The 27,962-nt window shown below is 39.8% G+C and overlaps 2 protein-coding genes across 3 annotated transcripts in view; one reads left to right on the forward strand and one right to left on the reverse strand.

Moving 5' to 3' along the window:
* Positions 1 to 27,119, forward strand: LOC121874254 (chitin deacetylase 1-like). The gene is made up of 11 exons (XM_042378348.1): positions 1 to 126; positions 14,289 to 14,371; positions 14,669 to 14,786; positions 15,157 to 15,284; positions 15,550 to 15,755; positions 17,358 to 17,514; positions 18,173 to 18,311; positions 19,790 to 19,946; positions 20,706 to 20,798; positions 23,870 to 24,070; positions 26,160 to 27,119. Exons 1-11 carry the CDS (start codon positions 81 to 83, stop codon positions 26,299 to 26,301), a joined length of 1,470 nt encoding a protein of 489 aa, XP_042234282.1. The 5' UTR covers positions 1 to 80; the 3' UTR covers positions 26,302 to 27,119.
* LOC121874255 (N-acetylgalactosamine kinase-like) overlaps positions 19,166 to 27,962 on the reverse strand; it is a 32,583-nt gene continuing 23,786 nt past the window's right edge. Inside the window, exons 9-11 of one of the 2 annotated variants that reach the window (XM_042378352.1) lie at positions 25,668 to 25,754; positions 25,377 to 25,505; positions 19,166 to 19,603 (exon numbers count right to left, since the gene is read on the reverse strand). In XM_042378352.1, coding sequence (XP_042234286.1) covers positions 25,751 to 25,754 — 4 coding nt within the window. In that variant the 3' untranslated portion in view covers positions 19,166 to 19,603; positions 25,377 to 25,505; positions 25,668 to 25,750. Of the gene's footprint in view, positions 19,604 to 23,182; positions 23,202 to 25,376; positions 25,506 to 25,667; positions 25,755 to 27,962 lie in introns of those variants that run through there. The other variant, XM_042378353.1, reaches the window with a different exon arrangement.

The raw sequence follows: 27,962 nt of genomic DNA on the forward strand, positions 1-27,962 counted from the left end.
AGGGTTGATAGGTCAGTAGGCGGGACTGTCTGTTAGAAAGTAAGAGTGAGGACTGGAGCGGCAGACACCAGCCAGCCACCATGACGACCAGTCGGCTGCCTCTCCTCATCTTCTGCCTCGCCTTTGGTCAGTCCACTAACCCACTTTTTCATGTCCTTCACTAAAATATAACAAGAAGCATCACTGCAGACGTAGGTTTAAGCAGAAAATACAAGACCAGTACGAATATAGACTTAAGTATAAAATGTGTATACTGTATATAGTAGAGTGTAAAATGTCTTAGGCGTAAAGCATATACAGACCTTCAGTAATTTTCATATTAATTAAGAAACACCAGTTATAAATTTAGGCTTGGGTATAAGTTATCCCTGGTCAGCAATATCCACATACTGACTGTTATGAAAGTGATGACATAATTCAAATATATGTACGTAAACATATGTACTTTATATTGTTTCCATGCAGTGAATTAGAGCTGTGACTGACAAGCAAATCGCGTTCTATTTTTTCTATATCTTTTCATCCTGGGAGACTTTAAGGAGAAAACAGACAGTTGACACAGAATTACATAGTGTCAGTGCCAGGGGGTGTTGCAGCGGTTGTGGTGGATGTGAAGTGTATGTTGGTGGAGTGCATGACGGGGCAGTGTTAAATGTAGAACGTCTATATACAGTAATGTGGGACTGTCGCTTTCGTTCTGCCTCCTCAGGTATACTTCTTATAATGTTGTCGTCACACTGAACGCCTCTCTCTTCCCCGCCCACCTCTAGTCGTGAGAATAAGTGTATAAATATTCGAAGATAGTTAATGAAATGATAGAACAAATAGGAAAGTCCACAGTCCTCCTGTACTGTATATGTATATATAAAGCGTCATTTGTCCGGTGTGACTGCCCTGCACAAGCCAAACACCAAAGCACATGTACTTCAAATCTGTAGAGCAATATTATCCATTCCATAACTCCTTGACCATGATGGACTACTGTATTATGTTCCAAATGACTGTACCGTTTCTAGCGCTGCTGTATCACTGTTTCCAAATCTCATATTTTCCAATATTATGAAGATTTTAGGGTAAAAAGGAGTCCAGACTTGAACAATGTTTACGAACGCTGTTGTAATCTCTCCGCTATGTGCGACCCCTTTTACCACCCATCCTTTCACATACCCATCCCTCACCCCCTGTCCATCCACGGTCCTTTTATACCACTATCACTATGCACGAAAGACTCGCAGCTACACATCTCACGATGATCAGTTCCCAGGAAAATTCTTCAGAGAACGATATTATGAGAATCGTCATTCAAACGAATTCACTGACGAGAAATACCAGTCTTTCCCGTAAGTAATGTTTCGATGCCGGTCTTCGTTATCGTCGGTAAAGATTCGTTAACTTACAATTTTTCTCAATTTGTTTCCACGTTACCAATCTTTTTTTTTCATATTCTGTCTACTTCAAATAATTTTTATTCAGTCTAGTTCAATCATTTATATTCTGTTTACTTCCAATTATTCATATTCCGTCTGCATTCCGTCCTACATTATACTTGCCTACACAAGTTATCAATATCTTATATATTGTCTTACAAACTGTCTTTTTCTTGTTCTATCGGCTGTCTCAGAATGTTTTGTGTCGGCAACTGAAGTGAAAATCTAGAGTGAACATCGACTCATCACTACTACCACCACTCTCTCCCTTACCACCTCACACACACACACACACGCACACACACTTCACTTTAAATAATGGGTCAAAACTACTACAACCAGTCTTTTGTATATGTAACACCTGCTCTAGCTACTGACCTCTACTGTGTGAACTCTAATGGTGAATATTTTGAGATCCGGGTCATTGAAATAGTGTGTGTGTGTGGACACTCAGCTGGTTGGGAACAGGTTGTAGCCTGGGTGAGCCTGCTCCCTCCTAAGCTGTTCGGTAGCCTCGCACCCCACTTCTTGCCGCGCCTACATAATTTTTTCTCCACTTAACCATGAGACCGCACTCAGGTTTTTTTTTATTGATTCCCTCTAATAAGAAACATTTCAGTTAACTGTGCTTTGGTGTCTTGAGTTAATTCTTTTTAAATGGTATTGATATTATGTGGCTTGTCTGGAATGTCTGGTATTGCTGGGTAGTTGGTAAGTAGGATTGGTAACAATGGAGCTCCAACATGAACGTGGCCTTACCTTCAGATGACCTTCTTATGTCCGCCGCCTCCCTCTCTCCTTTTGAGTTTTATGATCATTTACGTTCATGTCAGTATGGTGGCTCACTCTTACACACCAAGGTTTAATTTCTTTTAAACGAGGCGATATAGCCCAAGTTTGTTGCGCCCCGCACCCACAACCCAACACGCTTTTCTTTTAAGTTAATTCCTAGGAATGGAAGAGTGAAAAACTGAGACAGGATGAGTATTAAATAATAATGTTGTGTTTGGGTTCACGCTGATGGTGTTGTCGACGTTTATTTTTTCACTGTTTTTACTTTGTCCTTTTCACACTCCCGAGTACTCCCATGAAAGTTGGAGCAAACTTACATTGTACTTATCTACGGTCTACATGGTTAGTACTAGGAAGCGAGAGAAATTCTAAGTCTTCTGTTGATCTTTTATCATTATTCTGTTATTATATCATTGGATTGCAGTAAAGCTGTGTTCGATATGTCAACAAATCCAATGTGGCTTCTATTTCCCCGACTCGGTAAAGGTAAAGAGTACTTAACTGTCAACTACCCCAGAAAAAATGGCAAAAGGATAAGTTCTTCATCTGATGAATTCAATTATACAGTATACGGAAAACACTGTGATCGTTAAGGAACAATATTATACAGGATCATTTTTTTATTCGAGAACAAGGAACGTGTACTCACAGGAACAAGGAAGCACCATTTAGTGTGGATCGTCTTGTGATCACCACCAGGAAATTATGAGAACTGAGCTTTCTAAACATTTGTCCTTCATATCATCCACGCACACAAAAAAACTTCTTGCTAAATTCATCTATTGGTAAAAGCCTTTGGTGCTCAATTACTCCAGCAGCTGTAACAATACGGGAAGACAAATGTATAGCCAGTTTGCCTTCAGGTACTGTTCAGTGGGTCAATTTCAGACTTCTGACGTATGGCGCCTGATCCACCTGCCCTAACGGGACGCGAGGGCACGCCAAGGTGATACTCCTGCCAGCCACAAACACCTCCCACAGTAGAACGGCAAGGAGGTAAAGGGGGGGAGGGAGGACATTTACGAGTTCATTAAAAAATAAGTCAAATCTGCTTTGTAACTGACGGAGGAATCGCAAAAATTACTATTCAATTTTAAACTTGGATCATACTTAGGGAGTTTTCCAAAGCAATATGTGATGCGACACCAGTATTTCGTGACCGCTGTCTCCGTTGCAAGTAACCCTGTAAGCCGCAAATGACACTCCGTTTTTGTCTATTATTTGAGTCATGAACAGTGACACAACTTAAATATATGGACAAATATAATTTGTTTATCTAATTCCTATTTTCTAAACTATTATCTTGTGTTGAGAAAATTCAACAGAAACAGTGATACTTATTTTAGTATTCAGAGACAAATAAAACAAACCCGACAACTTATGACATTTTGGCAATATCTTAGCGTCCTGGGAGAGAGAAAAATAGCTTAGTACAGTACAAGGAAGATAGATAGATGGATATTTAAATACCGGAAAACAGTAAGATAAGAAAGATATATATATATATATATATATATATATATATATATATATATATATATATATATATATATATATATATATATATATATATATATATATATATATATATAATAGAGAGAGAGAGAGAGAGAGAGAGAGAGACCTTTCTTGAGTAACGTGGCGTCCTTCAAGGGAACCTGTTGATAAGTTTGATAACGGGCCAAGTGTTGGTGCAAGACATTAAAAATCCCAGAGAATGTCATTGCCTACGTACCTGCCCTAAATGATGAAGTGCCAGGAAATATTAAACACACATTTCTTTATCCTTTCACTTAGGGCACGTGTCACTAACACAGGTCAAATGTAGGTGCTGTACCACCACCAAATACACAGTTAAATAATTGAACGAGTTTACTCTGATTCCACATCTCAATTATTCTCAAAATCTATTCAGAGTTTCTGTATGGTTCTAAAGCGTTGACTGACAGTACAACCCCCATGTTGTGTTTCGTTTTTTTGATTGAGTGACAAAACCGAACCTAATGTAGCTCAGCTAGTCCAGTTAACAGGGTTCAGCCCGATGCATTTTGTTAACGCTGGAATATTGTCTAATGGCCACTTCATTATTATTACGATACTCTGGCTGGAAATGCCACTCAAACTGGTATTTTACTCAAATTGGTGATGCAGCTTATACTGGTGATGTCACTTAGGCTAATGTCATGTAGGTTGACGGTGTAACTCAGGCTGGTCATAATGGCTGACGATGTCACTCAGTTCGTTGATATCACGGCGTCAGGTCACGCGTGGAAAGTTGTGTGGAGGGCGAGTGGTACAGCCTGGTGCGTCGGGGTCACTTTCTTAGGTCGCTAGGGAAGGTGGAAGAAGTGAGTGTGTGTGAGGGGGTGGTACTCGTTAGAGGAGGAGTGTGTGAGGGGGTGATGCTTGATAGAGGAGTGAGTGTGGAGTTGCAAAGGATGTGACAAGGTGGTAGGAGTCGAGGTGATAAGAGGTGTGATGAGGACGGTGGGGTCGTGTAAAGGATGACGGGATGATAGTGTGGTTGGGACAGTTTGGGGGTGGCGTATGGTAGAATGGGTATGCAGGCAGGGGTTAGAGCGGTCGGCGTGGGTCAGCATGAGAAGGTGAGAGAGAGGAGGCTGTAGACAAGGCGGGGGGTGAGGGGGGGGCGGCAGGGAAGGCAATGGAAAGGGAGGGAGAAATGTTAAACTACAGCAAGAGAGGGAAGTCGAGGCATCCGAGGGAGAAAGTTTCCATTCTCTCCAAACATAATTCCACTTAGCTTAAACTTTTCGCTTTCAAGTTGTGAGTTAAAGTCAAATCCCGTTGTCACTTTAAACTATTTGGTCTCGGCTAAAAGTTATAGTTCCATTCCTTAATAAACTTTAGCTCTTCGTTCTCATGTTGAGCGAAAAATAAACTCTCAAGTTGTGCTCTAATGCTCAACATAGCCAACTGTCCTCTACGCACAATACGCTCCATGTATCTTGGGTTGTTTTTTGTTTTGTTGTGTTTTCAATTTTGAGCGACGAATGAGTTGTTCTGCGGGCACGTTGACTTAGTGGTACTTTACGACGAATGAGTTGTTCTGCGGGCACGTTGACTTAGTGGTACTTTACGACGAATGAGTTGTTCTGCGGGCACGTTGACTTAGTGGTACTTTACGACGAATGAGTTGTTCTGCGGGCATGTTGACTTAGTGGTACTTTACGACGAATGTGTTGATCAAGGAAGTGTGTGTTGGATTAGCAACGCTACATAAAGTTGCTGTGTTGACTTAGCAATGGTGCATGTAGAGGGTGTAAGCAACCGCACACTACTACACCACAACGGCAACTTATTAAATGTGCCCATCAGTCCTAAAGTCCCAACCTTATGAAACACAAATCTTTTAAGGCGAAGTAAGACAACGTTAGGTTGGAGGCAAGTACCTGTAGGACTACTGTATATGTTATCAGACTGGGGCCTAATGATTTGCAAACTACCAAAACTTATCAATATCTTTATCGTCAGTGCGATATATCTCGTGGAGGTGTTGTGGCTCAGCTACTAATTAGAACAATGGTTTTAAATTAGACAAATTTAGATTTAGGCGCGAAATAGGTAAACATTGGTTTGGAAATATAGTGGACGAGTGGAACAAGTTACCAAATATCATCATAAACTTGAATACGCTGGATAGCTTCAAACATAGGTTCGGATGGATATATGAACAATAGGGGTTGGGTGTAAATGAGACTGCCCAGTATGGGCCAATACGCCCGCTGCCGCAGGGCCGGATTCAGGAGTGGGCAGTGGGCAGCTGCCCAGGGGCCTCTACAATCTGGGGGCCTCCACATATTACAATATATTATTTATTTGTTTATTCATTTGGATTATTTTTATTTTCATTCTTTAAAATTCATGTTTATCTATTCCATCACGTAAAACTATGTTCAACAAGAAGCGTGATAGAAATTAGGCTAGCTACTCCTTGAAATTCGTGAATACCTGGTTTTCCTATGAACCGTATATCAGGGCTGGTCGACTTGAAACCACATGAATAACTCCAGTCATGTCTCACTTTTGTGTGTGTGTGTGTGTTGGGAATTTGTACACTATCAAAAAATATACAGGTAATTAAAATTTTCTCAATGTTCTAATTTACTCAATATAACTGCATATGGCTTCAAAATTCTCCAAAGAAGTGTTCAAATTTCAAAATTTTCCCGGGGGGCTTACAGCGCCCCCCCCCGGAACTCCCAGATGTTGAGGCTCGCTTCACTCGCCACCCCACCCTCTTGGGTAGTTATAATGAGGGGGGCCTCCACAACGAGGCTGCCCATGGGCCTCCACAGGTCTAAATCCGGCACTGCGCTGCAGTTTCCTCCATTCTTATGTTCTTATCTCATCTACCATATCACAAATGAACCAAATCAGTGCAGTATGAAAAGTTTCTGGTCTTCTTCTGGTGATGATGTTAGTCTGTGCGTCAGGAATTTAACGAGTGATAACTAATTATCCTAAGCGTGTCTCTTGGATTCTCAGAAGCTCTTGTGTTAATTTTTTCAACTGGTTATGTGAAATAGGGTTTAAGGGGGATCATCTAAGATTCTAAGGCGTGGCATAAAGATGACGCATACACGCATTGTCCAGTAATTTCTTGCCATTCCCTCATTCTTACAACTGTACAGAGATGTGCTCTGCTGTGGTAATCTCCCTTCACACAACCCAATGTCGCTCATCAGCAGCGCGTGTACTCGTTGAGGCACACTGCTGCTTCCGGGATTCTCATCCCTCCACTCCTATGGTGGCGCCCTTCTCCGTATCCTTCTTTCTCGTTTTCGGTCTTCTCCTCTTCCTCCTATCATCCATCTCTAATACAAACACTTTTCGTCAATTACCGCTCAAGATGACCATTCTACAACAACATACCCTGGTTATCTCTTTGCCCGACACTTCTTTCACTTCTATATCTTCTCTAATTTCTTCATATCTTATTCTTTTCATCCTTTTCACTCCATAATCTGTTCTCGAACACTTCACTCCAGGTAGTTCCTGTTAATTTACCTCTTGTATTCAGATTCCATACCTCCCTTCCGCAATAATACAATGTCGGTTCAAAGCCCCCCACCTCTCTTGTCAACAGTGCATAACAGAGACATGACCGACCGCTCAAGCGGCTAACGAGCCGATCAGTGGCGAAGAGAATAAAAGTAAAAAATAAAAGATATAAAATTGCCTTATTTTAGTTTAGGAGTGGATGTGAGGGTAACCATGGCGGGTGGCTCACTGCCAACCCTGCATGAGCACGCCATACCCTCACCATCCAGCACGCTCATACTTTATACCTCCGACCTGGCTGTTCAGCTTTCTGTGTCGAAAGTCGTGTCTGTGTCTGCCTCTTCCTCACTTTACATGAAATATGCATGCTTTCCCTCAAAACTACTACATCAATCACAAACACAGTACAATAATGTATTAGTGTATAAGTACATGCAGATACGTTGAGAAAGCATATACTGTACAGTATACAGTATTTACATTTACAAGCAAGTGACAATACATATTTGCTCGTAGTACAGAATGGCAACTAATCATTTAGACACTGAGCGCCTGTATTTTGACATTTTAAGTATATTAACCTTTTACAACTGTGATGTTAATATTTAAAAACATAGCGGTAGTAAGCGAGCTTTCTCATCCGAAGAAATATTTGTGATAATAAACATTCTATTGCTGAATTTATCAGAAGAAAACGAGGATATCCATAAGCCACCACCAAATACCTAATGCATCATCAAATAATAATCAGCATTATAATTATAATTTACACCATTACAGACGGGAAGTGTAGAGCAGACAACAGACATGGCCTTCAAGGGTCACATTAGGGATTTAAAGTTGGCACTATACCGTTTTGGAAACAGCCCGTGTGTGTGTGTAAAGAGGAAGTTCCCAAAACTAGTTCGTGAAAACTTTGAGCCCCTGATGCGACCCTTCAGCCAGATGCGTGTACGTGACACAGGACAATATTATCTAACACGATGCGATACTGTCTTTACCGAAAGGTCTAGCATTACTAAAGAAATTATAACATCGACCTCCCTCGTTCTGGAAACGTATTCTCAAACATTCGTACGGGTTTTTTGTTTCCGTCCGTCGTCAATGGCGATAGAATTTTGGCAGAGGCCCAGAGCAATCTTTAAGAGGATGCACCTGGGGCGTACCAACGGTAAGGAGGAGTATCATATGTCCCAACGGGATGAAGAAACTGCACTAGTTGAGACTGTGTGTGAGAAGGACCTAAATGCGTATGTTGACAATGAGCTGAAGTTCTCGGGACATTGTGAGAAGAAGGTAAATCAGGCAAATAAATTATTGGGTCTTATAAGAAGGTCGTTCAGATATCTAGACGGCCCGTCCTTCGTAACGATCTTCAGGAGAGAAGTGCTTCCCCATCTGGAGTACTGTCACCCCATCTGGTCCCCGAGATATGCTAGGGACTGTCAGTTGGTTGAAAATGTTCAGAGGGCCAACAGACTGGCGCCTGCACTTCGGCACCTCAGCTACCCTGAGAGATTGGAGCGCCTGAACTTGCCTAGCTTATACTACAGACGAGCAAGGGGGGACCTAGTTGAGGTGTATAAGCATCTCAGGGGGCACTACTCAGTTGAGTGTCCTTACTTGGAGCGCTCGCCCCACAAGGGGTCACATCTCAAGATTGAAGAAGCCGCAAGTCCAGAAAACCGTGAAGGCAAACTTTTTTGGAGTGAGAGTTGTAAACTCTTGGAACAATCTACCAGAGAGTATTGTGACGGCACCGAGTGTGAGCTCTTTCAAGACAAGACTTGACTAACACTGGAGCAGGTTCAGGTACATTCAGGAGCCGGTGCATGCCCAGTACTTGCCAACAGTGCGTGACAGAGACGTGACCGATCGCCCGGGCGGCTAGTGAGCCGATCTTTTGGTGAAGAAGATAAATGAAAAGGAAAAGTAATCAGAGACGTGACCGATCGCCCAAGCGGCTAACAAGCCGATCAGTGGCGAAGAGGATAAAAGCTAAAAGTTGTAGTTCCAGTGAGCCTGATGGAAGTAATCTCACATCCCCAACTTAGGCGAATTAAGATTTATGAGCGAGTCTATAGGATGTTTCGTATAAGATTGGTATGTGATTTATCTTTAACACAAGATAAATTCTTTAAGAAGACGAACATACATTGTCACTTCTGAAAGGAAGAGTGAAAGTGAGAGTAAAATGCGGGAGAAAGTCTCTCTCTCGTCCTGGTTATCAGTGTTCTCAAGCTTTCATCCTGGCGGATGCGGGAAGAACTTTATACCTTAACAAATGGTGTAGTATGGCGACTCACCCTCTCGCCAGCTTCCCGTCTTAATGTTTTAAGACTTTACTCAATAATTTTTTTGCCGCTTCTCTGTTCACATAGTGACTTTGTACAGTTGCGGAAATGTGTTCCTACAACCCCCAGTGGTAACCCGTGTCTCCAAACGGCAAAAATATCGCAGTAGTATCACTATTTTGAATGAACGCGTATTGGTCACCTAACGACGGGCGTGATTGGTGGATAGGTTTGCTGTAGGTCATAGGTTAGCCGCTTGGAGACACGGGTTAGTACAGGGTGAGCAGGAACACATTTCCCCGCAACTGTACCATACAGATTTATCATCAGATCAATGCAATATGATCTGTATATACTATATAGCTAATACACATAAATACATAGTTATGCGCGCGCACACACACACGCACACACACGCACAGACGCACACACGCACACACACATATATATATATATATATATATATATATATATATATATATATATATATATATATATATATATATATATATATATATATATATATATACAATGGATGTATGAACACATCACATGTAAAGAGTGTTCTCACCCATAGCTACATGTAATTCATCCTCAGTTACTTCACTATATCCGCCACATTTAACTTGGTTTCATGTCAAGAATGGACCTCATCACCTTGGTTTCAACAATTTGAACAATTTACCCGACTCACAACTGTGCGGTGATGAACACGTCCTCGATAAGTATAGTACGTGAAGGTGTTATATGGGAACTATAACACGAGCCTATGTGTACCAAAGTTATGAGTGTACATGACAGGAGTGGGAGGAGGGGGGTGGGCAGACTGGTTGTCATTTCAAAAGGTCATGGTTGTACGCAGTAGGCCATCTTAAACCCTGACTAGTGTCCAACCTTACCCTACACATCCCCACGAAACTTTCTACAAAAACAAAATCTAAACACAAAAGTCAACAGCAATTCAGGTTTCTGGGATGTATTCCTGATAGGACTGTATGTCACTAGTTAAACCATGGGTAGCAAAGGTGTTGGCAGTTCCCAGATGGAGAGGGAGAGTCGTGCAGCGGTGACCTTCGTACCTGCAGGTGACGAGGAAGTGTGGCCTGTGAGGCAACAAACGTGTTAAGCGGAGATGCCGATAATGGCATTGTAGTTATTGTGAAGTCTTTCAAAAATTATAATTTTACTGATTTCTACGGTATCAATGACCATTATGTTACAACACCAAGAGCAATGTGAATGAAATGATAAACTGTCTGTTACTTGGGTGCCTAAGTACAGGCAACGAGAAATTACAGTATAGGCACAGTAGCAAACTTGGCCGGCGAGAAGGCTGCAAATTCTTTGGTGTTGGTCAGAAGACGATGATAAATAGTAATTTTCGAATGATGATGCACGATGGTTACAACGTCAAGATGAACATGACCTATACACAATCATTTCAGGTTTCTAAAGCGGATCGATCGTTAGACGACCAGAAGTTCACCAGAAAATGCTGGGCAACAGGTAATGGCAATTTATAACAGTTCACTAACTGAACTTTTTGTTGACCTTTAATGCGTCCAAACATCCGTCAAACTTGAAACTGCCGCCGAAACAATTGAATTAGTCTTTTGCAACAGTTTTAAGATGGTAATTTTTTTTTTAACGGAGAGGTTAAATAACCAGTATTGCAAATATGTTCTGAACAGTTTACAATCATTAAACAAAATATACATTTGGAATAGAGACTTTGGGCAGTGCTTTCGTTGTCTTCGATTACAGAACACTTTAAATTCACCCCTCTAATGTCACTCCCATATAATACAAAATAACACGCACCTCCGCCAAAATAACCCCGGATTTCCCCCCTACAATACATTGCGGGAATTTGCGGTAAACAAACGATGACCTAGTTATGGTTGGGGTCGATAAGATGGGGAAGGCTTCTATATAATGCATTAATACATGGAACTATGCCGATTGTTTTAAAATGCAATTTGATGCGGCGCGGCGGTCAACAGAGCTAAGAAGAAAACCCAGAAATTCAAGACGTGGGTTGGGTCAAACGATGAGCAGGACAGGGGGATGTGCATGAGCCAGAAACCAAGCAAAGATAGAGTGTAGAAGGGCTGAAAAGGAGTTCCAGAGACTGGTTGCAAGCGAGGTCAAGTCAAACCCGAAGGCGTTTTACCGCTATGCAAAGTCGAAATTAAAAATGCGAGTAGGGATATCAGACCTGAGGCTTGAAGATGGTAGTTACGAAGATTCTGACCGAGATAAAGCTGAGGCATTGAACAGCTTCTTTTCCTCGGTGTTCACAAGAGAGGATGCAATTAACCATCCTGCGTTTGAGGACAGACGGTTCGACACAGCACTGACCCACATTGTGTTCACAGAAGAGGGTATTAGAAAAAACTGTCCAGGCTAAAGGTTCATAAGAGTCCCGGCCCTGACATGGTGCATCCAAGAGTGCTACGAGAGTTGTGCAACGAGCTTGCCGAGCCCCTGAAGATCCTGTTTTGTAAATGCCTGGATGAACAAAAGGTCCCCAGTGAATGGAAATTGGCTTATGTGAGTCCTATCTTCAAGAAGGGCGATCGTCACTCCACGAACAATTATAGACCAGTGAGCCTGACCAGCAAAATATGTAAAGTACTTGAGAGTATTATCAGAGATGCCGCAATGGAACATCTACTACAAAACAACCTTGTAAAGGATTGCCAACACGGTTTTATGCCGAGACGCTCCTGCTTAACATAATTGCTCAAGGTATTGGATATTTGGACCCATATTCTGGAACGGGGTGATAATACCGACAATATTTATCTAGATTTTGCCAAGGCTTTCGACGAAAGGCTGAAAATCAAACTGAAAGGGTACGGAATTCGGGGAAATGTCCTAGCGTGGATAGAAGACTTTCAACATGACCGCAAGCAGTGTGTGGTGATTAATGGCACGAAATCATCATCCGTATCTGTCACAAGCGGGGTACCACAGGGCAGTGTATTGGGCCCGCTGTTGTTTGTTTGTTTCATAAATGACATGCCTGACGTTGTACACTCCTCCATACAAATGTTTGCAGATGATGCCAAATTATTTCAGGAAATCAAGAACCAAGCGGACTGTGGAGAGCTGCAGAAGGACCTCTGTGGGCTCCAAGAATGGTCGAAGAAATGGCTGCTGAGATTCAATGTCACGAAGTGTAAGAGGATGCACCTGGGGCGTACCAACTGTAAGGAGGCGTATCATATGTCCCAACGGGATGAAGAAACTGCACTATTTGAGACTGAATGTGAAAAGGTCCTAGGTGTGTATGTTGACAATGAGCTGAAGTTCTCGAGCCATTGCGAGAAGGTAAATCAGGCAAATAAATTATTGGGTCTTATAAGAAGGTCGTTCAGATATCTAGACGGTCCGTCCCTCGTAACGATCTTCAAGAGTGAAGTGCTTCCCCATCTGGAGTACTGTCACCACGCCTGGTCCCCGAGATATGCTAGTGACTGTCAGTTGGTTGAAAATTTTCAAAGGAGGGCCACCAAACTGGTGCCTGCACTTCGACACCTGAGCTACCCTGAGAGATTGGAGCGCCTGAACTTGCCTAGCTTATACTACAGACGGGCAAGGTGAGACCAAATTGAGGTGTATAAGCATCTCAAGGGGCACTACTCAATCAAGTGTCCTTACTTGGAGCTGGCGGACGCTCGCCCCACAAGGGGTCACAGCTCAAGATTGAAGAAGCCGCAAGTCCAGAAAACTGTGAGGGCAAATTTTTTTGGAGTGAGAGTTGTGAACTCTTGGAACAATCTACCAGAAAGTGTTGTGATGGCACCGAGTGTGAGCTCTTTCAAGACAAGACTTGACCATCACTGGAGCGGGTTCAGGTACATTCAGGAGCCGGTGCATGCCCAGTACTTGCCAACAGTGCATAACAGAGACGTGACCGATCGCCCAAGCGGCTAAAGAACCGATCTTTTGGTGAAGAGGATAAAAGAAAAGGAAAAGTAATCAGGGACGTGACTGATCGCCCAAGCGGCTAACGAGCCGATCAGTGGTGAAGAGGATAAAAGTAAAAGTAACTTAGCAAAGTCTAGCAATTCTGAAGAGTGGAATGTTATTAGTACTAAATGCATTAAATCGAGAAAGCGCTCATATAAACTAATGAACAGTCAATGCAACATTGACAGAAGTAGGTGTGCTACTATAAAAGAAATGCACAAAAAAGAAAATCTTGATTTCGCCATTTTTCCTCCCCCCTTCACCCTAGCCCCCGTTGGCACCAATCACCATGTAGCGCTGTCCTTCAGATTTAACTGTTACTTGGTTCATGACAAAACCAGGCCAAGGTTAAAATATTAAAAGGGTAATTACGACGGGATTAGGGAGGAAACGAGGGGTATTCACTGGCCTGACTCACTAAGATATAAGAACACAGACACTACGCTGAATATCAAAGCCAGTAAAGTGAACAAATGCGTTTACAGGAGCATGTCAGATTTTGTGCAGCGTGGTAGCCCTGTGTTTGTTTACAGTCGACAGAAGGAAACTCGCAATAGAAAACATACTATGGAATCAAATTAAAACAATGTTAAAATAAACATCTCAAAGATAATGATTTGTGGAATGTTTATATGAGGAGCCCCTGTAAATGCACAAGTGAAGGGAACTAACTCGATTGTCTTCAAACAATTACATTTTCTCAATAGGTGTACCTTTACCTTTATCTAAATGCTACTACTACTACTAATAATAGACGGTGTGTTGTGTACAGGTGTGGGCGCAGGCCAGGACTTCGAGTGCCCATCACCAGACGGACAGTTCGCTACTGACCAAAGCTGCAGAATTTTCTACCAGGTTAGACTCTAAATATTTTGTATCATTTCTCAGCACCTCTTCATGGGTACCAATTGATCATGTACCACATTTAATTTGACATGGTTGGCATTGTATACTCGCTGGGTGCGTTGGTGCCCAAGCTAAAAAAAAAAAAAAAATATACCAGTCTATGAATGCAGTTTACAAGTTTACACAGCAAGAATAAAATTCAACGATACAATGAAATTCATACTCTTTTTACATAGGCATAAGTCAAACTTGTAACCAAAGCTACCACGCTCACTATGAGTTAAGTTATCACTTCCCCCCCAACAGTGCGTGGGTAACTTTGCCTTTAGGCGACAATGTCCGGAAGGTTCCCTCTATGATGGCAGTAAGCATAATTGTGAGAGCGTACATGACCCTACCGTCAAGTGTGGCCCACAGCCAATTGGTAAGTGCATTATCTTTTTTGTATCTTTTTGTGTGCCTGTGTTTTGTATGAGTCTATCTTTGCGTCTGTATTTTTTTAGTTATTCTGAACTTGTACATCTGTTTACAGTATACTTGCTATCCTGAGCTTGCATATCTGCATGTATATTTCTATCATTCTGAACCTTTACTTAAGCTTGTGTGTCTGTGCAGTATATACCTATTATCCTGGGTTTGTTTGACTTGCTGTGTCTGCATATACCTGTCATTCTGAACCTATAATTATGTGTCAGTATGTCACTCTTGATTCGTTTTGTGCGCCCGTACATAATACCCGCCATTCTGAAAACGTGGTCAGAGCCTAAACTCTCTTTTAACCTGTGTCCATACAGTTGAGACCACGCCCGCGCCCCCCGACCCTTTCAAGGCCTCCCCATGTGACCCCATCGAATGCCTCCTGCCGTATTGCCACTGTTCCTTCGAAGGCAAGGAAATTCCAGGCCGACTCAAACCAGAAACGGTACGTGTTTCTGAATTATCATCTGTCCGCAGGTTTGTGCCTGTTTCTAAATACAATGTATTAGCTCTAGGCACATAACTTAAGGCTTGGCAAGTGCCGCTACTTACAATGTACCTGCACTATGGTAAATTATAAGGCGTGTTCGTAAATTCAGAGCTTTTTTAAGTATACGTCGATAGGATTGTACGCCCTTGTACATACAAACACCAGTACTCAAGGACATGCCCGTATGTCTCTAATCAATGTATTCCATGTACCCCCTTAGACGCCCCAGATGATCATGATGACGTTCGACGGCGCCATCAACGACCTCAATTTCAACACGTACAGCGAAATTTTCCTGGACAACCGCACCAATCCCAACGGTTGCCCCATCCGCAGCACCTTCTTCGTCGCCCACGAGTACACCAACTACCAGCTGGTTGAAGATTTCTACAGCAGGGGACACGAGATCGCTGTCGGTACCGTCAGGTAAGTGGTCAGGCTTGGTGGGTGTCCTGTTCCCCTTCTTTTTCTTCTATTCTTTATTTCCATTCTCTCCCCCTTTCCTTTCTCCCTGTATTATTAATCCCCCATTCTCTTTTTCATGTTTCTATCTTCTACTTGTCTCCGAAAGTGCAGTTGTAAGAGTTCGCATCGCCAGACAATTATATTGGAAGGAATAAAGGTTGATACACCGATTACTGTACAATCAATCACTATGTATTAAAAGAAGTATTGTTCTCTTTGAACATCTTGGAGTATCAATAACAAAATTAAGAATTCCCACTTTGGTTCAATCGATCCTTATTAAACACTACCGTACGTTAACACTTTAAAAAAATAAAGACCCCTTGGCTTACTTTATAGTTAGAAAAATAAGCACGTCAATTAACATACATAATCTTCGAACATTTTGATACATCAGTTACAACACTCAAGAATTCCCACTTGGGTCATTAACACCCAACTGAATTCACTTGCATTCATAAACAATGTCGGAACTGTTAAAATCAACACCCTCAATCTCTTAGTTATAGATTAACTAAAGCTCTTAGTGATGGCACAACACTCATAACTAATATAAGCAATTCTGTATGAATAATCTTAGTGGTAACACTTCAGTACAGCTACAGGTAACATTCGTAATAATATATTACGTATGGCACACATAGCACCTTAATTCGCTTCAGACCACACTTGTAACTACAGTACCTAGTACCAATAATTAGTCTTAGTGATACCACCTTACTACAAACTCACCAGGCCAATAAGACAGCCTGGATTCACTCGTGAACAATACAAGCACTCTCGGTACTCCACTCCAGTACAGGGAATTTCTGCACTAATACACGCTTGGTACTATACCTGTTACCGAGACAATAAAAATACATTCCGTCAATAATAGCACACAGGAGAAGGATTTTACCAGGGAGTATTTTCGTCTTGGACCAGCAGGCTCGTTTCTCATCCACCCTGGAGCAGCTTACCCTATATTTACGAGTTCACTTAGTCAAGGCATATAACATTGCCCTCTTCCTTTGTCCGCCTGTTCTCGCGTTTTCATCGGCCTTTCCGCTTGCCTTCCAAAATGCCAGTGCGTCTGTTTGTTGACCAAAGCGTCCGTTCGCCTGCCAACATATCTATCTGCAGTTACGTCAGTGTGATAATAATATTAACGGACACGTTAACAATATTAACGGACATGCGCCCTCCGTCTGTCCGCATGTCTGCATAGGCTGTATAGGCTATGTGGACTTTGGACGCCATTTAAACTCATCATATTTGCTTCGTAATTTAATGAAAACTGATGCGTTTTTACCTCTCCAGTTAAGGGGCAAGATATACGGAGGCTATACAGTATACAGATTTTTTAGACCAAGGACTCCGTTTTCACGTTTGTAAAGATGTTAGGTGTGTTTGTCGTACCTAAGTAAGGTTGTTAGGTGCGTCTTACTTATCCATTTCCCGAAAAATAATTGCTAAACCAAAATCAGAAAACCTAAAGCAGTTCTGTCGTTTTTCGTAGTTACATGTGTTTTTATATCTCCAATTCATATAAAAATATTACTGTTGTGGTCTCCGTCTTTGCAGTCGTAGGGCGGGGTTGGAAGACGAAGGGGAAGATACGTGGATTGGGGAGACAGTCACCATGAAGGAGATCCTCCAGAACTTCGCTGGCATTAGAGCCGTGGATATCAAGGGTGTGCGTGGACCCCACCTTAAGCCCGGCAGGGAAGCCCAGTATGAGGTGAGTACTGTTTGTAGGTACAGTCAACCAAAGATGCACTGACCCCACCTTGGGTCTCGTACTAGCAATTTTACTTGGCAATATTTGGTAAAGTAAGGCTGTATGTAAAGGTGATTGTGATTTTTTCTTTTAACCTCATGTAATATCCATGTACCCGGTACTTGAAAAGTACAGAAAAAGAAAAATTAGATAATTTGGTCATATAATTAGGGATTTTACTGTATGCACCATTGGTCAGTAATATACTGTTTGATTTTGTTGGTGTTTATTGTTTCAATACAGAAGGCACCAATATCTGAAATGTACAGAACAGGAATTATCACACATAGGCTACACCATCTCACACATATACTAGTACACACAGTCCAATGACTATACGCTTGGAACAGTACAGGGATGAGGGAATAATAACATAAATATTAATGGGGAAAGTTAAGGATAAGAGGACCAGGGGAAAGCAAAGACTGTGATGGATGAATGAAATTAAAAACTGGGTCCCCATAGATACAAAACCTCGGAGGATTGGTAAAACAGCCCGAGAACATTTACAGTGGAGGACTGTTGTCGCCAATCCTCAGATATGAAGACAGTAATCTGATTGAATATCATTCGCCTCTTTAAACTTCGTTTTACTAACCTCATTCATTATATTCAACAGGTGCTAAGTGCTTACGGTTTTACCTGGGATTCTACCATCAATAATCCACCTTCAACTGAGGCGGTGTGGCCATACTCCCTCGAATATGCCATCCCGCATGAGTGCCGCGCCGGAACCTGCCCTACCAGGTCCTTCCCAGGTAAGACAGGTTCTACACAAGAAAAGCATCATAATATTATGTCCTCCCTCTAAAAGGGAATTTAATTTAATGCTGTTGATTAGTAACATGGTTTATTAAAAAAAAAAAAGACGTAATACAAAGAATGAACGCTGAATTCTCTACCCATATGATAAAGTGAACACTAATTTCTTTTCTTATAAAATTATTGAATGAAATGAAATTTCCTTTCTACCAATATATATATATATATATATATATATATATATATATATATATATATATATATATATATATATATATATATATATATATATATATATATATATATATATATATATATATATATATATATATATATATATATATATATATATATATATATATATATATATATATATATATATATATATTGTTTATGGGTAAAATGCGAGAAAAGTGTCATAAAAGAAAATCGTATTGTTTTTGTTTGAACTCACTATTAAAAAAAAAAACATTTCTCGCTACAACTTCGAGTTTTTCGCTAGTTTTGGGATTTTCAACTCCCGATATCTCAGTTACAGGTAAAATAAGCCAAAACTGTCATATTTGAAAATCATCTTGTTTATTCTGATCTTATAATTAGCAAAAAAAAAAATCGAATTCTATCCTCTACTGTACTATAATTTGATGTAACTGATATCATGCATAACTAAATACAGGGGTAAATGACTAAACACTCATAATGTTATGAGAGCTTCAGCAGTTTACACCACAAATTATTGCCTTTTCACTGACCTACCCAGGTGAATTGATTTACGAGTGAAAATAGTGCCCAGTGACTAGCTCATTTTGATCACCAATAAAAGGAAAAAAGGAAAATAAAAAAAGCTATGTAATTTGTTAATTGTTTTACAAAATACTGTGTGAAACATCCAAGCATCTCTTTACCAGAGTGCATAAAGAAGTTGCAATCTTATAAAAATATTTTAATACTTTAACAATAACAGCGTTCTACTGACCGAAATACGTTTTAGTGTATTTCTTTACCTTTTTTTACTTTTCTCCTCTTCACCACTGATCGACTCGTTAGCTGCTTGGGCAATCGGTCACGTCTCTGTTACGCACAGTTGGCAAGTACAGTACTGGGCAAGTGGGCATGTATTGTCTCCTGAATGTATCTGAACCTGCTTCAGTGCTTGTCAAGTCTGTGCTTTTGTTTCTATTACAATGTTTATTTTGATCTGTCAATCAGGGATGTCGATCGTTAATTCTTCTCAATTGTTGATGTATAAAATTGCAGAAACCAATGCAGGCACAAACTGCCTTTACCCCTGAAAATATCACAAAAAACTAATTTAGCAATTTTCGATTAAGGATCTTTGAAAAATCTTAGTCTGACAAAAAATCCACAACAAATTCAGGGCACAAATTCACACTAGTACTTTGAGCACCAATGGCCTAAGGTACTAAGCTACCGGTACTTTACCAACAGTCCTGACACATGGCTCACCCAACAGGTATATGGGAGATGCCCATGAACTCACACTTTAGGGACTTCCATTATCAGGGTGGATTCTGCCCTTACTTGGACCAGTGCGCCCTTAGCTATCAAAATGAACCTGATGTATTGGAATGGCTCGTCCAGGACTTCAATCGCCATTACCTGGCCAATAGGTAAGCTCCCTTGGTTGCCATGTTCACTCTCCAAAATATATAAAGCATTCTTGTTCTAGACTTAGTAAAATTACTGTGATTTAGGGATACCTAATGTAAGAGGGAGTTTTGGGCTGCAGCTGACAATATTTGTCCAAAAACACATCAGATCATATTATGCGAGCCTTTGTATGGTTATCAATCTGTTTTAGGGATACTGAGTCAGAGGGGGTAGTATCTGGTAACAATTTTAGTCCAGAAATACATCAAATATTATAGTTAAGGGAACAGTCATGTGTTTTTTAAATATATTTATTGTAATAGAAGGGGAGTGGTGGCTGAGTGGATACAACACTCATCTAGCTGGTTCACCCCATGTCCACCCGCCTGTGAATTGTTACCTAACATTGTTGTTGAGGGAAGTAAAGGTGATCCAGTGTGTTGTATCCATTCAGTTTCCAATGAGCTGTCAGGCCTATGGGACCCATTTTCACTTTTCAGTCTTAGAGGTTAGTATATTTTAACTATGTTTAATGTAAGATGTTACTTTATTTACAAATTTATTTGTCTAAGGAGGTTTGTTTATTCTAGGTACAGTAGTTTCATTATTCGAGGTTACTCTATTTTAAGCATCCAGGAGGTTGCTTTAGTCTAAATGGGTTTAGTTTAATTGTTACTTTAAGTAGAAATAGATAGTGCTTTGCTATAGGGAGTTTTGATCAAAGGCTGCTTTAAGTAGGCTTTACTTCAGCTGATTTCCACAACACATCCCTCCTTCAGGGCACCTTACATGATGTCTCTCACCACCAACTGGTTCCAGACCCCAGAATTGAAAAATGCCATCCATGCCTTCATCGATTACACCATGCAATTGTGAGTACTGTACCTGTCATTAGTGTTAGAGTACCTGTTTGTGGATTATGGATACCTGCTAATAGTTTGCGAATGTGTGTGTGTATGTACAGTATATAAGACTGTTAATGTTATCCTTCAGAGACACCTTGATTATAAAGGAGATTATTGACAATGCATCATGTTCATCAAAAGTTACTTTATGTACTAAAACTTTGCCAGTTACAAAAACAAATACCTGTACTGTACTGTAATAAAAATATGGAGTTTTGTGAGTTGAGAAAAACCCATGGGTAATTGCATGACTGATATAAAGTTTTAATTGAAAATAAATTACATACAGTCATAAGCGCTTAGGGGCCATTCACACTTAACAGCATTTTCACACGTATACAAAGAGTACACTTTTGAAGACCCCTCTCCCTCCAAAAAAAAGTGTGCAAGGAAAATTTTATATATTTTTTTACAATGTATGTATTGCATTGAAGAACTAGAGATACAGTACTGTAATACCTCTCTATACTGAACATCTATACAGTACTGTACTACAGTACATATAACAAAATTTACAATATATTACTGTGATGTACAGTATACCAAACTGCCCTCAGATTCCACTTCCACTACATCTACTGTACTGTAGTACCTCTCTGATCTGAACGATTTTGCGATGAACCGAACCTTTCCTCAAATATCTCAAATATTCAAATATGTACTGTAAAACAATGCACTGATGTGACTTAGAAATAAATAAAATATAATTTAAAACTATAAAATAAGAAAAATGAGGAAGGGGAACCTAATTGTCTGGAAAAATCAAATTTTTGAATTTTGCCACTTACTGCGGCTAGTTTATAGTGTACCTCATACTCATCCTGTGAGCTGTAGCACAAAAGGATTACAGAGTATGGTTTACAAAGGGTCAGAATAATTAACCCCTGTGGTCAGGATATTATGGCACTGAATGTTACACAGTACTGTATTTCAAAGTACTGGAGGAGAAGGTAGTAAAGGTGGGTTACCGGCTGGACCGAGCTGAAAATTCCGTCTCTGGACCCATGGCCCTCTTAAAATGACAGTATGCATTTTCACCATAATCCCATATCATTTAGGTTCATTTGCTATTGGGTTAACAAAAAATTATTGTAAAATACGTAATCAATTTTCACAAAAAATAATTTCACACGCAACCCCAGATGTTTTTTGTGTCATATTAAATTCCTAGTGCTCTGGTTACATAGATGAACAGCTGACCAACCAGCCAAATCAGGTGCTGTTTATGTAATATATAACTACTTACGGTATGTATAATATCTGTGTTACTGTGCGTATTTTTTAATGTACAGTATATTATGTATGACATCAGTGTTTATAAAAGTCTTGTGCTACCAAACTATATTGAAAAAAAAATGGAATTGTGACAATTTATCTGGGCTAAAAACACCAAACTTTTTCATACAGTAGTAAACTACTGAACAAACTTCGGTATTGAAGATGTTGTTCAGATTCATTTTATACCGAAAAATTCCTTTTACAGAATTGGCTGCTAAACAATTATTTTGGTACTTTAGCACTGTTCGTCATTCGCTGATGTTACTAAAAATAGATTCGAGACAACATGGCACAGCACGGCAACGTGGGAACAGAGGACAAACATCTCAATAGAAATATATACAGTACTGTATCTGCAGTTCATATGTTGACAGCTGTTATGCTGTATTTGAGTGTATTTTGTTCTATGTCTTTTAATTAATAATATAATAATTGTAGCAGTGGTTATATGAATTTATTATCGAGGGCAACAGGTAAACAACATCTTGTTTGTTCTCCGCACTATTACCACGTGGTTGCCCAGAAGCTCCGCCCACAACTATGTGACACCAATGACAAACAGTGCTATAGAGAAAGAATACTGTATACAAGTCAATATTTACACTAAAAAAAGGGGGTGGGGGGGTATTTAGCACTATTAAACTAGAGGAAATGTACAGAAGCGACACTGAGAATGGCCACTGTTTACATAGCAGCGATCACAAAAACCACTTCTCTATGTAATTAGCAGGAAGATATGGATCGACATTTTTCACATTTCTAAAAGTATACTGTACAGTGCCCTTAACCTCCCCTCTCCCAGCATACAGTTTATATGCTCATGAAAAGGTTGATAATTGTGAATGGCCCTTTGTCATGCATCCAGCTTCCACAAAGTGTGCCATAGCTCTCAAGGCAAAGGTCACGAATGTACAATTCACAGAGCCATCGCACTCACATGAACAAACACCGGCGCCGGTTGGTAGAACGGTACCGCTCTTGCCTCGTAAGCGAGATGTCACGGGTTTGATTCCTGGGCTGGTGGAAAGTTGTTCGGACACACTTCCCAGCCCCCCTTGGTCCCTGTTCACCTAGCAGCAATGTAGGTACCTGCTGTAAATCAAAAGTTGCAAATTCGTATTCAGGGACAAGTTGTTGGAGCTTCCAATAACTTGCTTAGACATAAACCATTGACTCTTCAGGCTTCTACGCCCTTGACTCTTTAGGCTTCTATGCCCTTGACTCTTCAGGCTTCTACGCCCTTAACTCATGAGACATAAAAGGCAAGCATGAACTTAGCATGCTTCTCTGTTGGGCACTGTAAATGCTTCTGTGCTTCACCTTACACAAGGATGTAAGGGGGTACCCAAAAAAAAAAAAAAAAATGAACAAACACCCATTCCTGACATTGCAGCTGGCAGGTTTATTATCACTTATGATTGTTGATCTCCATTGATACTTAAAAGCACAGGATAAGTTAAGCTTCCAGGTTAACAGCTGTTCAGTAGTGTAAACAAAGTTAATGAATGGATCTAGAGTGCGACCAAGTGTAAAATAAAATGCTCTTGACTGTGAATACAAGAATTCAAGCACTAGAAAGAACCTTAAATTGCCACATCAGCCATCAAATAAAAGAGCAGATAGAAACAATGTTTTAAGGACTGTTATGTGTGAAAACCCTGGAAATACCCTTAAATTATCAATACTTTTGATAATGATATGTTTACAAACACTGTACTGTACTTCCAAATAAATCTAACACATCTCTTTTGCGGGAGCAGTGAAGATGTGTATTACACCACTGTAACGGAGGCATTGCAATGGGTCACGACACCTCAGAAGCTCAACGACATCCCCCGCTTCCAGCCATGGGACTGCAAGCAGAAGTTCCTCCCTGACCCACCCTGTCCCAACCCCAAAAGTTGCAAGCTTTCTCTGACACCCAAGTTTGACAACAGAACTACGGCACCCCATGGCTCCAGGTAATCCTACAGGTTTTGAGGTCAAGTGAAGTATGGCATAAAATGGGTACATTACAGGATGCTTTTATATAATTAGTGCTTTATTTGTCATGCAATACTTTCAATAATTTATTTTATTTACCTGGTACTTACTATTAACCTCATTTTACCAAGTTCCCACTACCTGTACATTGATCACAGGGTTGCACCACTATTATTTTAAGCATCCCTGCAAACACCACTTACCTCCACGTATATTACAACCACCAATCATCATCCAACAATTTATACTACTTACACCATAACTACCCACACTGTATCACAACAATACCCAATACAATCACACACAACACAACTATTCATACAGTGTTACTATTTAATTATCTCACCACAAATATATAGAGGACAGTACAGTACTAGTGTACTAAAACTACCCTCACCAATGTTACACCACAACTAGTTTTCAAAATAAAAAAAGAGAGGAGTAATGGTTATGGCTAAGCAGTAGGGCAGGTTATAGCTAGGCAGGAAGACAGGTTTTAATAAGATGAAAACAGGTTAGAATAAGAGGAAAACAGGCTATAATAAGACAGGTTATAGGAGGATAACAGACTAATGTAGAGTCGTAGAGAGCGGGACCGAGAATAACCATGAAATAGCAAACTGCAATACTGTACAGAGTGCAGTTAGTTCTGCTATAACGCGATAGTTGTGTTCTTGTAAAACATCGAGTTATAGAAATTCGCGTAATAGAAATAACAGGGCTTATGGAGAAAATAGGGTTAGGTGCAGATTACTACTCGAAATCGAAAAAAATTAGTAGTTAGCCTAACACAAAGGATAGCACAGTCTAAATAAATGTTACATTCATACCTAATAATGAAATCATACAGTAAATGTAACACTTTACCTCGAAAAAATATGAATATAACTTGATGGGGAGAAGGGTGATTTTGAGGTAGATAACATCGAGCTTCTCTTCAATGGTTATAGCCTTTCTTTTACGATCATCACCGGGAATGCGATCACCAGAACGCTTCTTGAAGATATTCTTCTTTACCATATTCACAGTTAATACCACAAAATTGGAGAAATAGTAAGCAAAAATCGCGTTACAGCAAACAAGCGTTCGCGTTATACAAATATCGTTCCTCTATTCATAAATCGCGTTAGAGTCAATTCACGTTGTCAAAACACGCATTATAGCAGAACTCACTGTATATCAATCTATGTACTGCACAGCAATTAAATAGAAAATTCTAGAGTACAGGTCTGGAGCTCCCCAAAATACACAAAGTAAAAAGAAAGATTTAATCAAGTCATTTACTGTATATATCATCCAACTGGACCACCTCAACAGCAGGCTGATTCATCACACCATGTATCTTTTACACACTGGCAACCTTGTTAACAGATGGCGCAGCTCATAACACTGATGGTCATTCTTTCTCAGGAACTGAAGTGAAAAATTTGAATGCTTTTATAAAAAACATTAAAAGACATATTTAATGGTCTCCTTACACTAAGGCAGTTTTATTCACTGAGCTACTCTACAAATTTTGCTTTAATTTTTTCATAATTTTATACCATAATCTAAAACCACTTTATTTTAACTTACCTGGTCATGGATCATCTTATCTAGGAGTCGTCTGTAGGTGCATTTGGCTGGCCTTGTGTGAGACAACCATGGTGCCATCACTGCTATCTAGTGAGATGTAGGGGAATCTTTCACTTGTTGTCAGTGGATGAATATAATGGTCATTTGAAAAAATTGAATTTTTATGGGCTAAGACCAAGAAATTACAGATTTTGACTACAATAAAGCAAATAGAAGTAATTTAGGGTGCTAGGAAATAAAAAAGCAAAGTATGGAACTGAAATAACAAGGGTTTACCGTATAGTAAGCATATGGTAGACAATACGAGAGGTTATAATTTGGAAATTTGTAGTCATGCATTCAATGAGGAAAATGCTTTAATTAGGCAGATTATAATAGAAAAGGCAGGTTTCAGTACGTATCATAAACAGTTGGCAAAAAATAAAAAAGATAGGATGGAAATGTCATAAGACAAACAGATACTGAAGACAGTGGTGTCCACCTCTCTTGCAGGTACATGGTGACGTGCTATACGTGTCCTACTGTGTACCCATGGGTGTGGGATGCTACAGGTTTGGGATTTGACAAGGACACCTATCTTCAGTATTCCAATGACCAGGCTGACTTGGCAGACCTGGACTCCACCACAGCCTAATCATTTGTGAAATTCTAAACTGTGTGCATTATGCCCCATACATATAATTACAAACTAAAAATCTGAATTATCAATATTCCTTTAATGGTTGATTATAATGATGAAATAACAAATTTTTTTACCTATACTGTATAACAATTTACCAATGTAACAATATTCAGACAAAAGGGTAAATAAATCACACCCAAATCCTTTATTTATCTGTGAGGAGAAACTAAAGAATACAGTCATGGTTTTGACCCAAAGAATATCCATAAAGTTAATGATTTTTTTTGTACAGTACAATATGTAGAAAAATGCATTGTGCAGAAATGTTATCCATGGTACAGGTATACCATATAAATGTATCAAATACTGTACTGGACATACACATATAATCAATGGGGAAATTATCAATACACTGCAGTAGTATTAATGAACAGTACCTGTGTATTTTACTTTAAATAAATAAAACTGTTTAATTTTAAGTATGCTCTGTGAATCTGTATTGAGCATGAAAATGGCTTTTACTGTCATACCAATATTGTATTTCAAAACTGATGAAAAAAGTTTGAATTTGAAATACCCTTTACTGTATGCTGGTGGGCTGAACCATCTTGAAGCAGTCACACACTGCACAGTATAGAGAAATATTATGTTAGTTAGGCCCTATTGAATGATTAAGGAATTTGGGGAGTCACTTAGTAATTCACACATCTCATTCTGTGTTAACTGAACCAGTGGAACTTACCTATTAGGTAAGCTTGCTCATTTTATCCAATTTTAATTTCTATGTATGAAATGACTTGATAATTATTACAAGTAAACCTCCAATTATATTTGTGTTTTATTTTCAATCATCTCTGTATTACATGTTGTGAAGAGCTTATTGATTGCTGTATGGACTTTGAGAACCGTTATCTCTTTTTTACACAATTTCACAACAGAATGCATAAAGCAGACAAAAAAACTTCTTTGTTAGAGTAAATTCCCTATCATGAAATCTGTCATGAGCCCATTTCATAATACAGTACATGCCTTAGTGTACTTGAAAGTAATTTCATACTTTGGTTATACTGGTCACATATAGTGTGGCCTTGTTCATGCTCCGTAGTGGTTTTGTCCCAACCACTTATCCCATTATTCTTCCCTTTAATTAGAATACTGTACAAGACTAAAATTTAAAAATTAATAAATAATTACTATATTATTTGAGGAGTAGCCTTCCATAAGTGCCCAACTGCCAGAAACAAAAACCTGACAAAATGTGGTGTTAAGATACACAACTGAGTCTAATGCGGTGTTTGGTCAAGCAGGTCATTTTGTTGCAATCCTACTGTGTGACTGCTGCTTGGGCTGGAAGGCACATATCATGTCTGGCTTACGACTAAATGAGAAATTACTAGATGAATAAAAATTTCACACGATTTAGTTTCCACAAGGATGTTGTTTTCCAACTCCTTCACGGTCTTACACAATACAGTCTCTCCTCGACTTATAATGGGGTTCCGTCCCGACAACCAGGTCATAAGTTGAAAAGGCGAAAATAATACATAGAAATTCTAAAATGGGTGTCTCTTTTTCTTCTCAGCACCACAAGAACTCTCACTTTTACGCTTGCCAGTCATTTTAAAGGGAATTACAAACGAAAATTTTGTCAGTACACAGCGCGATCACTAAGG

The sequence above is a fragment of the Homarus americanus genome, unplaced genomic scaffold (assembly GCF_018991925.1).
Source record: "Homarus americanus isolate GMGI-L3 unplaced genomic scaffold, GMGI_Hamer_2.0 scaffold49667, whole genome shotgun sequence".
Classification (NCBI taxonomy): domain Eukaryota; kingdom Metazoa; phylum Arthropoda; class Malacostraca; order Decapoda; family Nephropidae; genus Homarus; species Homarus americanus.

Bases quoted from the DNA above. Each gene is read 5' to 3' on its own strand.
- LOC121874254 (XM_042378348.1), top strand. From the start codon at position 81: ATGACGACCAGTCGGCTGCCTCTCCTCATCTTCTGCCTCGCCTTTG. The intron at 127-14,288 runs GTCAGTCCACTA...TGTTGTGTACAG, and splicing joins CATCTTCTGCCTCGCCTTTG to GTGTGGGCGCAGGCCAGGAC. The intron at 18,312-19,789 runs GTAAGACAGGTT...CTCACCCAACAG, and splicing joins CCCTACCAGGTCCTTCCCAG to GTATATGGGAGATGCCCATG.